The sequence below is a fragment of the Poecilia reticulata genome, chromosome 2 (assembly GCF_904066995.2).
Source record: "Poecilia reticulata chromosome 2, P_reticulata-male-v2, whole genome shotgun sequence".
Lineage (NCBI taxonomy): Eukaryota > Metazoa > Chordata > Actinopteri > Cyprinodontiformes > Poeciliidae > Poecilia > Poecilia reticulata.
In genome coordinates this window covers 45,097,318-45,110,692 of record NC_088831.1, presented here as the reverse complement: position 1 = coordinate 45,110,692, position 13,375 = coordinate 45,097,318, and the positions used below count along the sequence as shown (strand labels likewise).

Here is a 13,375-nt window from a genome sequence, read left to right as displayed (position 1 = left end):
ACAGGATGTTTCACTTTAACAACTTTAGGTGAGTTTATGTGTCTGGTGATTTTAAATCAAGCTGAAGTTTCTCACTGAATAAAGTGGAAAAAGGATCAAAAAATGTTATTCAAGTGAGAGAAATTATACTTTATAATAACATTACTGAAGTAAAGTGAAAAGTACAGCTCCTAAAAGGAATTGGTTCCAAAAAGTTACTCAAGTAAATGCAACTGAGTGACTGGAAAAAAATATGTACAACTCGTCATTTTAACACTTTATAAACTGATTACTGTCGAAACTTTACTCTCTAAGAATCTGATTTGAGTCAGCAGTGAAACCTGGCATAAGGTGGGGTTGTTGGGGTGAGGAGAGACGCTGAGACCCAGGTATGTTGATGATAATGATGGTTTTAATGATGACAATAAGGCACAAAACAGTCCAGGACAGGCAGCACGGGAGAGAACTACAGCACACGGCTAGTTACCGGTAGCACTGTCACGTAGTCTGAACATGAGCTTAGTTAACCAGGACTTAACTGTACAACTGGAAAACTATACAAACTGAGACAGAAACAGACGCACGTTAGACAATTGACAAGGATCCGACGAAGAACACAGACAACAGGTGAGTCTAAATACACGTGGGGTAATGAAGGGAAGGAGACACACCTGGGAGACAATCAACGGGAAAGACGCAGAGACAGGACTCACAGGATCACACAGAAAAACTCAAAAATAAACACACAGAAACACGGATCATGACAAAACCTGCTCAGCCTTCAGAAACATTCCCATAATCAGGCGTCAACCTGAATCACAAAGACTTGAACTTTGCAACCTGGAGCGTGACAGCAGCCGCACTTCATCAGAAAATGTTTCAGAACTGCTTTGTGTTTCTGATAACGACGTGGAAAAGAGCCAAAAGAAAAGGTTTGCCTAACGTGTTCCACCAGGTCGACGGTGTGAAGTGCTGACAGAAACAGGCCGACGTGAAGTTCAGTGTTTATCCTGCAGCACAAACGTTCTGGTTCTGATCCGGGTCTGAGTCTTCCTGCTGGAGTCAGCCTGCTCTCCCAGTGCATGTGGAGGTTTTCTCTGGGAACTCTGGTTTCCTCCCACAGTCCAACAGCATGAACGTTGTCTGGCTACCCCAACCCTCTGCTATAGACCAAACACACTGTGTTCCTGTATTCACAGTGATTTTAGAGAAACAAAGTCTCTAAAATTTTACCTCGTTTGGTAAAAGAAGAGCTTCGATGGAATAATGGATCATGATGCATTTCAAAGAAAAGTGAAAGTTATGATGATGAAGTGAGTTCAGAAGCTAATTTTTCTTTTTATGTCAATAGGAAGCAAATATTGTAAATTTGTATTTTTTTCTGATTGTTTTCTGATTCATATGTGTTGCTGAGTGAATGGAATAAAAATAAAATGAAGGTTTGAACCAGTTTTCCTGATGCAGTGAATGAGGAACTGCTGACTTTAAGGTGAACCAGGGGAAAAAGCTCCTCACTATCCACAGATTGTGACGGTTATCAAAACAAGTTCATATCAGCAGGAACAGGGTGTGACTCTGGACAAACAGAAGCTTTAAATAAAAGACAGACAAGCTGTGGTTTGTGTATTCACATTTATCACACACTGCAATCACTTTTTCCACTCAGAAAACAAAATCCATCAGGACTAACATCATATTCTCCACATGATAAAGGCTGACCAGTTCTGATGTGCAGATTTTCTGACTGATTATTGGTGTTAGTGGGTTTAATTGTGCATCTACTGTAAAATTCAAAACCACTGAGATTAAAATCAGAAGAAGTGCTGGTTGTTCATTCAGTCGGAGTCGCTGCTGCTGCTGCTGCTGCTGCTGCAGGAGCTGCTGGACGCCTGAAAAAACACAAAACAAGTTCAGGAACCAAGTTACTCGTCTTTAACAGTTCTCAGGTCTGTTTTATTCAAAGCTAAAACATTTTACTGAACATTTCTTGACATTCTGGTCTTAACTTTCTGCGAAACCTTTAAACTGACAGTGAGATTATTTATTTTGGAATCTGAGCAGCAGGAGGATCGGCTCACCCCGTGGCTGTCCTTCCCTTTCTTGTGGCAGTGGCCGTGTTTGTGGCCTTGCTTGTGCTTGTGCTTGTGCTTGTCCTGGTCCTTGTGCTTGTGCTGGTCCTTGTGCTTGTCCTTGTGTTTTTTCTTGTCTTTGTGTCCATGTCCATGGGACTGACCCTGGCCGTGTCCAGGACCGTGTCCAGGACCGTGTCCATGGCCGTGTCCTGGACCGTGTGGATGTCCAGGGTGTCCTGGATGTCCAGGTGCAGCAGGGCAGTTGGACATTGGTGGAGGAAAAGCAGGGTTACCTCCTGGATACTGGTTCCCTAAACCCAAAGGAAGCCCAGAGTTATTCAATGAGAGCTACAGAATGAAATGACTTTCATCAGAGGACGGTTTACCTTGGTTCTGGCCGTACATTCAGAAATCCTCTGAAAGTTCTGAAAGAGAGAAACGTTTCAATAAGCTCTGCAGTGTTTACCATGAAGAAGGGATGCAGTCAGAGTTTCGTACCTGGTTCCAGAGGATCTCCTGATTCAGCTCAGCCTGCAGCCGCTTTTATGCTGTGCTGCACCTTCAGTCTGAGGAAGTCCTCATCAAACTATCGATGTAGAGCTTTACTGCCTGCATGGTGTAATCATTAACTTTAACTGTCTCTGAGGTGGATGTTAACACTCCTCTGCTCTGTGTCCATTTTATTAGCGTTCCAAGCCTGCAGACATGGACCAAAGGGCCGAGTGAGGCGTCGCCGCTAGCAGCAGCTAAAAGATGTTGGCCAGACATCAACATCTGAGAATGTTTTGGTAATTTGTTGAAGAACCTTGGATTTTGATGAGTTTACTCATTTGAGCCATGAACCTCCTGGACACGACTGACCCGTTAAACCTGGAGTCATTTAGCCTGACGGGGTTGAGTTCGGTCTGCCAGGTCATGACAGCAGCTTTCCTGGGAAAAGGTGAAACACCTGCAATCACAAAACATGTGATTGAGTAAACATTTAATAAAATCTTAGTGGGAGTGTTAGTATGCATTTGAACCTGTAAGTATAATTTTGACCCTTTGTGGATTAAAGAAAAAAAAAATCAAGCCATAAATCTATAAAATCTCTAAATTAACATGAAATTCCATCCATCCATGTGAATCTGCAGACTCAGCAGTCAACGCCCTCAGTTAATGTTTAGTTCAACAGTTTTATGTTTCTAACCTAAAACAAGCAAAACATTGATCCACCCAATTCTGATCCAGATAAAAGCTGTTAGATTAGGACCAAAGTGCAACGTTTTAGATCCGTTTGTGCAACAGTTGCTCCCTATTTTAGAACAAATGTTTCCAATAAAAGATATAAATGGTCAAATGATCATAGAGGTGAGCATTAGGGCGTGTTGGTGTTTGGAGAACAAAGGTCACAGTTCAACCAGCCATAGAAACCAAAACACAATAAAAAACAAACATCAAACCTTCAGAAAAGGCAAACAGAGAAATCAGGATCAGATGAGAGCAGAGGGAGTAAAGAGGAATAATTCAGGAATCGGTGCTTTGTGTCATGAATCGTAGTGTAGCTGGTGAGGATAGAAGTGGAGGAACCAGGTTGTTAAATAATGATGATGGTTTAAATAAAGAAAAACAAACAGTCCAGGCAGCACAGCTGAGCAGAAGGCTGGGAGCTCAGAAACTGGTAGCAACTGGCGGTTATAATATTTGGTCATTTTTTCTGTATTTCTGTTTTCATAAATCTCTGGATCGCTGTAGGGCCGATGGATTTCTGCAAAGCAGCTGCAGAGCTGGATGGAAGCGTCTGCCACTCATTTCACTGAGTTTCATAATCTGTCTCTGATCCATGCTTTCACTGTGAATGAGGTGCAGATGTGACATTTGGTACAATCACAGACAAACACTCATTCTTCCAAAAATATTCAGATACGGTTTCCAAATGGGAGCACGTTGTTCGAACCCTTTCCTTGAGTCAATGTCATTTGCTCTGAATGCCAGAAATCAATCTGCTCTCAAGCAGCCATTGAGAGGCGCTCATTAATTACTATGGCAACAGAACATTGCCAGTGTTCATAATTAAAGACTCCAGTTTGGCCAAACATGAACCTATCAGCACACGGTTCTTATTCAGACACACCCTGATACCGAGACAAAGGTGGGGCATGAGATTTTATACACAGAGCAGTGGAGCAGTGGAGACGAGCTGATAAGGACAAACACCAACCGAACTGAATGTCGACGCCCAGAGATCTGCAGCCAATTCCATAGAAAAACCTCCAGTTTTGACCTACTGGAAGAAAAAATATGCTCCAAACAGCAGGAATCCTGTTATCATGAATAAATCCAGGGTGAATCCCGCCGGATGTGTCCCCACAGGACAAGAGCGTTCTCCTGTGCCGTCGAGAAAATTTGATCAATTGCATCGAGAGACCAGTTGACCAGATCCATAATTTATAGATTAGGAAGATGTGCAAAGAAAGGCTCCAAAAAAATATAGAAAAAGAGAAAAAGACAAAAACAGAGTAAGCAGGAGAAGGGAGGCAGCAGAGGGAAAAACCGCCCGCCTTCATCGAGACCAAGAGTTCTACACCACTGGGTGATATAGAACCGGGTCGTGTAGAACTGTGGTGTAGAACCGGGTGGTGTAGAACCGGGTGATGTCTCTGTCTTCCTGGTTTTAGTCAGAACTCCAGCAGCAGCTTCTGGACCGTTAGTTTGATTGATTTCAGCTGGTAGAATGTCAGGTTCAGGTCAGAGGTCATCACCACACCCAGATTTCAGGCTTGATCTCTATTTTATAACGTCAGTCTGGTGTCTCTATACCGTAATACATAATACTATAGCATTTACAGCCTAAGCTGATTTGCAATGCAGGTTCTGCCGGATCAAACCGGGCCGTGTTCTGACTGAATGTTAGACTCTCTTTGGTCTCTCCTCACGGTGGATTGGTAGCACTGCCTGTCCAGACCCAGAACAGCAGTTTGGATGAAATGAAAAACTGAACACAGTCATTTGTTTGGATTTCACATGCTTTATTTAAAATCTAACCAAGAAACAAATCCAACATCTCATTCTACTGTTGGTTTTTATAGTGAGTACAGTGGAACAGGTTATTGCTGTTTTTTGGAGATGAAGATGGTTGAGACGTCTCCATCTAATCAGAGTCGCTGCTGCAGGAGCTGCTGGAGGACTGAGAGGAAACAGAAACATCGATAATGTTCAGTCTGACACTGTAAATAATATTCAGGCAGAAAACGTCGAGAAGATCAAGGAGTGGAGAACTGAACAGGCTCTCACCCCGTGGCAGCTCTTCCCCTTCTTGTGGCACTTCTGGTGTTGGTGACCACGCTTCCACCTCCGTCTCTGCTTGTCCTTTCCACACCCACCATGTCCATGTCCATGTCCATCTCCATGTCCATGTCCATGTCCATGTCCATGTCCATGTCCATGACCGTGACTATGGTCCTTCCCACCACAACCACCAGGTCCATGTACAGGTCCATGTCCATGTCCAGGTCCATGTCCAGGTCCATGTCCATGTCCAGGTCCATGACCGTGACTATGGTCCTTCCCACCACAACCACCAGGTCCATGTCCTCCTGAGAACGTATATAAAAGACAATTAAAAGCCAGTTTTTGGGTGGTAGTAAAGCCACAAATCTGGTTCTTTGTAATAAAAAAATCAGTTGGAGATCATTATTATTATCAATCCAGGGAAGGGAGCTATTATTTTTATTGGGGATCAGAGTTACGACGGCAACGTAAAAAGCGAAAAACAAGCAAAATTTCCAACTGCCGAAACACAGAGTGTAACTGACACCAACTGCCGCTTTTTTAGAGTGAGAAACAGGGTGGAATTTTGACCCCCAAATAATTTTGAAATCACTCTCATGGCCGCAAAACTTGTACTATTGGTATGAAAGTTGGTCATGAAATCGCACCGAATGCCTGCTCCGGTAAAATGTTTTCGAAATTTCACTAGGGCTTACAGTTTTCTGTCAAGGTGCTTCAGAGCAAAGTGATGGGACAGGACTAACTGACGCTCCTCCCCAGTGTTTTACAAACATTTCTGAAAAATTTCTGAGCTCAGCGCACACCATATTTCTCTCATCACTGCAATTGCTGTGAATGACCTACAGATATGAATCACTGGACTATTTGAGACGACAAATAGCCCTCTCATACGCTTCAAACGGTTTTTGCATCGGCCTTACGGATCCTGAACGGGAAGGGGTCGTTCGGAATGTATTTTTCATTAAAACTGACTGGGTGTCTCATTAAGTTAGATAAAGTCTCTCACACACACAGCAGTTGGTTGAGGATTATTCGCTATGGCAACAGAATCCATAGAAAGCAGAGCTGCTGGTTTGGACTACAAAGACTCTGTAGTTCTAAACATGGCAAAACACTAATACAGAGGGCAGAGCAGAAGGTCAGAACTACAACATGGCGGAACACTCAGTTGTTACAGAGGAGGGCTGAGCTGGCAGTTAAGAACTACATAATAATGGAACTCTGAGTTACTACAGAAGGAGGGTGAACAGAATGTTATAACTACAGACAGGGCAGAATTTTCTGGGATTTATATAACTGGTTTAACCCAACCACTGTTACACATTGGATTAGTGTGGCCATTTAAAATTAAGCAAGCTTACTGAAAATTTCAAAATAAAAGCCTGTATAAAGAAGCTCTCAGGCCTTTATTATGTTTTTCGCTCAGGTTAATGCAGAGAGCTACAGATATAAATTGGAGTACTATTGGAGACAAGAAATTGCCCTCTTATATGCTTCAAACGGTTTTCTGATCACTCTTGCAGATCCTGAACAGAAAGGAGCTGTTTGGACTGCTTTGTTCAGAAAAACTAACTGCTTCAAACAGTTAGAATTCAATCTCTCCCTGTGTGTCTCACTCACATGATAGTTGAGCTGCTCTTTAGAACTACAATGACTGAAGGTCAGAACTACAACATGGCGGAACTCTCAGATCCCACACATTAGGGATGAGCTGGCCTTTACAACTACTTGCTGTTTTGGGCATTATATAGCTGGACTGTTACCCGTTGGATTAATGTGGCCATTAATCCAATGTGTAACAATAATGAAGCTTACTGAAAATTTCAAAATAAAAGCCTTGACATTTTTTACATCAGGTAATTGCTCTTTTGGGCTTTATGTGACTGGTTTAAACAAACTACTGTTACACATTGAATTGGTGAGGTAGTCAAAATGAAGCTTATTGAAAGTTTCAAAATAAAAGTCTGCATATTCCCCTCAGGTTAGTGCACTGCCGTAGGCGGTGCAATAATATCAGCCTTCTTTATGCTTTTTATTTCTCAAGATAATGACCAGCACAAATGTCAGCATTTCACTGCCCTTGATGCAAGGCTGTGCATTAGCACTAGCCTTTGACCTAAAGTTAGCTATTAGCTAATTTTCTCATTAATTAGACATGTTTAGTATACTGAACGGAGCAAGTAAAATTAAAACAATATGGTCCTGTTGCTCCACATGCTACTGCCAGCATTTAGGCTAAACTTAGCATATTGGCTAGTTTTAGCTTATGCATTAATTTTAACATAATGAATGGTACGAGTACAGCTTAGCCAACATGCTTCTGCCTCTCCACAGGTTATTGACTACATTGCAGCTTTCTTTAGGATTAATGCAAATTTTTAGCATCATAACGTTGGGTCAAAGCCGACGGGCACACTTTGGCATGCCCCTTAAAATTTCTGCAGGAATTTTCTAGTTTCAGATTTACCCTGTCCATGTCGATCCATCTCACAGCTTCAGCTTCTGGCTGTTTCTCTTCAGAAAAATCTGTTTAAAAGAAACAGATGATCATCAAACCTCAGAGGAATCAAAATAATACCCTACCCGACTCTGATGTACCGCTCTTACCTGTGGTGATGCAGAGGAAGAATCCTCAGCAGAGTTCTGTCCAGGTGAGCCGATCCACTGATTGCTCTGTACCTCGTTGCTGTTTTTATGTGATTCCTCCAGCCTGAATTCTTTCTGCATCACCGCGTCTGAGCTTCCTGCTGTCATCCTGAGTTTGGCTTAAAGAATGCCGTTACCAGTTTTCATAATCCGCTCCATTCGTTATCTTTATGTTCAAAGTCATGTCAGAGTTGATAAACTGGTTTCTTTCATAGAAACCAGAAGGTTTCTTTGAAACACAAGATTAATCTATGACCCTGCCTTCATATAAAACAAACCCGGTCTTTGCTTTTGTCTTCTCTCAGGTCATGACATTGCAACCAGATCTTATCAAGCAACCAAACTAGTATTCCAACATTTTCTGTTGAATTGAGACGCAGTCATTCTTTAAGAATCAAAGCTCAGTGTTCCAAGCTGTTATCTCCATATCTACCAACAGAAAAAAAAATTCAACAACAACTTTAACTGGCGCTTGAGACTCACAGGTCAAATCTTCCAGTTGCAAACATCAAGCAGCTTCTGACGGGAATGTTGCTGCTGATCAGTTTATTTCCAAACTATCTGAGGTCTGTCTTTCTGCAGATAAAATATTCTATAGTGCAAACAATTGTTAAATGAGCAGCATGAATCTGATGAGACCAGAGTAGAAGAACCAAACACATCAGATCAGCACAAACACCTGAAATTAACCGTCAAGCACGGTGGTGGAGGAGTGATGCCTTCAGTGGATCACGATCTCCTCTGTAAACTGAAGATTGAGTCTCTGTGTCTCAATCTTCAACAGAACCTTCATCCCACAGAAAGGATTACAGACAGAAACATTCTCATGTCGGCCCCAGAGTCGTCATACACTCAAATATTTCTAAAACTATATTTCTTCCTTTCTCTCCTCTCACTCTGTCGTCCAGCTTTCTGAACATTTCTTTAGTTTTTCAAGCTCAAACAATCTTTGTTTCTATTTGTTTTTTTTTTTCTGTAATTCCCTCTTTGTGTCTTTCAAAACATTCACCTTGAATGAACCTCCTGCAGGGAAAATTCTGCAGTGTATTTGTTCATACACACCATTCATACTTTTTAATCATATTTCAAACGTTTCTGCCTGAGGAGAGGTGAGGCTCTAGAGTTTGGTTTTCCTCTTTAAAATACAAACATCTTCACAGAATCCAACAAATCATCTTTGAGGCCTCGGCCTCTTTAGCCCATGACAGGGGCTTTTATTCCCTTTACTTCTGATAAAGGGCTTTAGGTTTCCACAGGTTTGGTTCCTGAAAGTTCAGAAAACCAAAAGTAATTAAGTCTTTTAGTAATTAAAAAAATAGTAATTCTCAGTCGTTTGGCCATAAAAAAATGGCGGGAGAACGTCATCACGATATGTCCATAGTGTAGGCTTAAAGACTGGAGGATCTGCAGTGACACCTTGTGGTGAAACAGGGAAAACGCAGGCTTGGAAACAGAGGATGAGGGATGGAGACATGGACCTTCCGCTTCCTTCCTCAGTGGTTATAAATTGGTTTCAGAAGAGGAAAGTCATTGTTCTGGTGTGACCATCGCAAAGTTCTGATCGGTTCTGCAGAGAAGCCAGGGGTAAATCTGAAAAGGCCTACAAACCTGATCCAGTTCCACTGGTTCTGTCTGGAGGAATGGACCAGAACTCCAGCAAACTATTGGCAGAAGCTTGAGGAAGGAAATCCAAACGTTTATCCAATTATCCCTGACACTGACCAAATGTATGAAACTTCTGAATTTGAAGAAAGCTACAAAAAAATCTTAAAAACATTTCTTGTTAAGTTTTCTGGCATTTAGTAAATTGGACAAATTTTGATAATTCTAACTAACCTACAGTAAGAATAATTTGTTCTGATTTAACTTCAGACTGTGGGAAAGAAATTAGTATGTGTCTTTATTTATGGTTTCAATTATAAATAAACTGTGAAGAATTTAATGTCTATTCTGTCACTGAAGGACTGTAGAACCGGGTGATGTAGAACCAGGTGGTGTAGAACCGGGTGATGTAGAACCGGGTGATGTAGAACCAGGTGGTGTAGAACCGGGTGATGTAGAACCGGGTGATGTAGAACCGGGTGATGTAGAACCAGGTGGTGTAGAACCGGGTGATGTAGAACCAGGTGGTGTAGAACCGGGTGATGTAGAACCAGGTGGTGTAGAACCGGGTGATGTAGAACCAGGTGGTGTAGAACCAGGTGGTGTAGAACCAGGTGGTGTAGAACCAGGTGATGTAGAACCAGGCGGTGTAGAACCGGGTGATGTAGAACCGGGTGATGTAGAACCAGGTGGTGTAGAACCGGGCGGTGTAGAACCGGGTGATGTAGAACCGGGTGATGTAGAACCAGGTGGTGTAGAACCGGGCGGTGTAGAACCGGGGGGTGTAGAATTGGGTGATGTAGAACCAGGCGGTGTAGAACCGGGTGGTGTCTCTGTCTTCCTGGTTTTAGTCAGAACTCCAGCAGCAGCTTCTGGACCGTTAGTTTGATTGATTTCAGCTGGTAGAATGTCAGGTTCAGGTCAGAGGTCATCACTACACCCAGATTTCAGGCTTGATCTCTATTTTATAACGTCAGTCTGGTGTCTCTATACCGTAATACATAATACTATAGCATTTACAGCCTAAGCTGATTTGCAATGCAGGTTCTGCGGGATCAAACCGGGCCGTGTTCTGACTGAATGTTAGACTCTCTTTGGTCTCTCCTCACGGTGGATTGGTAGCACTGCCTGTCCAGACCCAGAACAGCAGTTTGGATGAAATGAAAAACTGAACACAGTCATTTGTTTGGATTTCACATGCTTTATTTAAAATCTAACCAAGAAACAAATCCAACATCTCATTCTACTGTTGGTTTTTATAGTGAGTACAGTGGAACAGGTTATTGCTGTTTTTTGGAGATGAAGATGGTTGAGACGTCTCCATCTAATCAGAGTCGCTGCTGCAGGAGCTGCTGGAGGACTGAGAGGAAACAGAAACATCGATCATGTTCAGTCTGACACTGTAAATAATATTCAGGCAGAAAACGTCGAGAAGATCAAGGAGTGGAGAACTGAACAGGCTCTCACCCCGTGGCAGCTCTTCCCCTTCTTGTGGCACTTCTGGTGTTGGTGACCACGCTTCCACCTCCGTCTCTGTTTGTCCTTTCCACACCCACCATGTCCATGTCCATGTCCATGTCCATGTCCATGACCGTGACTATGGTCCTTCCCACCACACCCACCATGTCCATGTCCATGACCGTGTCCATGTCCATAGTCTGTCTCACCACACCCACCATGTCCATGTCCATGTCCATGACCGTGTCCATGTCCATAGTCTGTCTCACCACACCCACCATGTCCATGTCCATGTCCATGACCATGTCCATGACCGTGTCCATGTCCATAGTCTGTCTCACCACACCCACCATGTCCATGTCCATAGTCTTTCCCACCACAACCACCATGTCCATGTCCAAGGTTTTTTTCACCACAGCTAACATGTCCAGGGTATGTGACACTAAAACCACCAGGTCCAGGTCCCTTCCCACCACAACCACCAGGTCCATGTCCTCCTGAGAACGTATATAAAAGACAATTAAAAGCCAGTTTTTGGGTGGTGGTAAAGCCACAAATCTGGTTCTTTGTAATAAAAAAATCAATATTTCAGATTTACCCTGTCCGTGTCGATCCATCTCACAGCTTCAGCTGTTTCTCTTCAGAAAAATCTGTTTAAAAGTACCAGATGATCATCAAACTTCAGAGGAATCAAAATAATACCCTACCTGACTCTGATGTACCGCTCTTACCTGTGGTGATGCAGAGGAAGAATCCTCAGCAGAGTTCTGTCCAGGTGAGCCGATCCACTGACTGCTCTGTACCTCGTTGCTGTTTATATGTGATTCCTCCAGCCTGAATCCTTTCAGCATCACTGCGTCTGAACTTCCTGCTGTCATCCTGAGTTTGGCTTAAAGAATGACATCACCAGTTTTCATAATCCGCTCCATTCATTATCTTTATGTTCAAAGTCATGTCAGATCCGAGAAACTGTTGCTTCATGTTGTATTTTCTAAAACACTCACAGTTTAATCTGTGACCCAGCCTTCGTATCAAATAAGTGAGTCTTTGTTTCATCCTTTCTGCACAGCGTGATGGATGGACTTCGATTGCCAACATGTTTGCACAGCTTGGACGCTCCAACCAGATCTTATTGTGAAACACACAGCTCCTTCAGTATTTCAACATTTACAGTTATGCTTTAAAAACCGAAGGCTATGTTACGGTAAGCTGTTACACAACAGAATAAATAATTCAACAAGCTTTGACTGATACTTGAGTCTGATGACAAACAGTTTCCAGTTTGGTCAGCTCTTCAGAAACTGAGAATGGAGGAGTCTCCAAACACAAAACCTTTCAAACATCACGTTTAACTACGCAGATTTTTTTTACGAAGTGGGTCCTCATGGAAATGTTTATTTCTGGACAGGTATTGCGTTTGAGTAAAACTTATTTCTGTATTATTGCTGTTTGAGACTTGATTTGACCTTATCAAGTTATTATGGGTAAATGGACTGAACTTATATAGCACTTTTCCAGTCATTTTGACCAATCACACCCATAAAGGGGGTCAAGTGCCCAGGGGCACATCGACATGTGCCAGGAAGAAGCTGGAATCGAACCTACAACCTTCCGATCGCAAGATGACTACAGTGCCCACACAGCCACAGTCGCCCTCCTAATATATTTATGTGTCAGATTTATTCTGACACATAAATATTTCTAAGTATATTTTCTGTTGCTGCGTTTTACTCTTTGGGAACCCTTCGTGTCTTATAATGTTTCCCGACATGTTAAGGGCTCGTTAGCTTAGTTAGCTTAGCGCTAGCTTAGCATCAGCTCTACTACGGCTTCTCCTCAAATTGAATAGAGATAAATACGGCACTGAAGAGAAACATAAAATAATTACAGGCCTTTACTCATTTCATAGACAACATGAACATAAACATAATTTACTGTTAAATACTGATAAGGTGATTATGATGAGGGACTTTAACATTTATGTTAACGCTGACAGTCTGACACAGTGAAAGCGTAAATGTATCCATCAGTCCTTCCTCAGACTCAGTTGGTTTTACTCAGAATCCAGTCCTGCTCACTTAACTTTAGACCTCGTTCAGCTCTGAGTGTGAAGAAATAACAGTACCTTCCCCACCCATCTGTCCAAAAACTCAAAATTCAAAAATAAAAAACTTAAGACTTCAAGGTGATCAAAGTGAATTCAACTAAAACAGCCACTTGATGCACCGCGGGTTTCTGACCTACGCATTTCCTAAAAGACCAAAAGTAAACATGCAGTTCTTTGCTGCTTTATTTCACAGTTCAAGCAAACAAGTTGCAGGATTCTGTTGCTTCTTCTGCTCTGATTC

The 13,375-nt window shown here is 42.4% G+C and overlaps 2 protein-coding genes across 2 annotated transcripts; both read right to left on the bottom strand.

Moving 5' to 3' along the window:
• Positions 1 to 1,596: 1,596 nt before the first annotated feature.
• On the bottom strand, positions 1,597 to 2,616 carry LOC103461853 (uncharacterized). Its single transcript, XM_008404211.2, has 4 exons — positions 2,550 to 2,616; positions 2,438 to 2,476; positions 2,058 to 2,362; positions 1,597 to 1,868 (listed from the first exon to the last, which is right to left on the bottom strand). Exons 2-4 carry the CDS (start codon positions 2,454 to 2,456, stop codon positions 1,815 to 1,817), a joined length of 378 nt encoding a protein of 125 aa, XP_008402433.2. The 5' UTR covers positions 2,457 to 2,476; positions 2,550 to 2,616; the 3' UTR covers positions 1,597 to 1,814.
• Positions 2,617 to 5,038: 2,422 nt separating this feature from the next.
• LOC145550893 (uncharacterized) lies at positions 5,039 to 11,922 on the bottom strand. The gene is made up of 5 exons (XM_081604745.1): positions 11,759 to 11,922; positions 11,626 to 11,677; positions 11,134 to 11,524; positions 5,325 to 5,571; positions 5,039 to 5,217 (listed from the first exon to the last, which is right to left on the bottom strand). The coding sequence occupies exons 3-5, from the start codon at positions 11,516 to 11,518 to the stop codon at positions 5,064 to 5,066; spliced, it is 786 nt and encodes a 261-aa protein (XP_081460871.1). The 5' UTR covers positions 11,519 to 11,524; positions 11,626 to 11,677; positions 11,759 to 11,922; the 3' UTR covers positions 5,039 to 5,063.
• Between the last annotated feature and the right edge of the window lie 1,453 nt (positions 11,923 to 13,375).

Coding starts and splice junctions, on each gene's coding strand:
- LOC103461853 (XM_008404211.2), bottom strand. Junction 1,869..2,057: donor AAGGGAAGGACAGCCACGGG/GTGAGCCGATCC, acceptor GTGTTTTTTCAG/GCGTCCAGCAGCTCCTGCAG.
- LOC145550893 (XM_081604745.1), bottom strand. CDS start 11,518: ATGGACCTGGTGGTTGTGGTGGGAAGGGACCTGGACCTGGTGGTTTTA. Junction 5,572..11,133: donor CATGGACATGGACATGGACA/TGGACATGGTGG, acceptor CGGTCATGGACC/TGGACATGGACATGGACCTG. Junction 5,218..5,324: donor AGGGGAAGAGCTGCCACGGG/GTGAGAGCCTGT, acceptor GTTTCCTCTCAG/TCCTCCAGCAGCTCCTGCAG.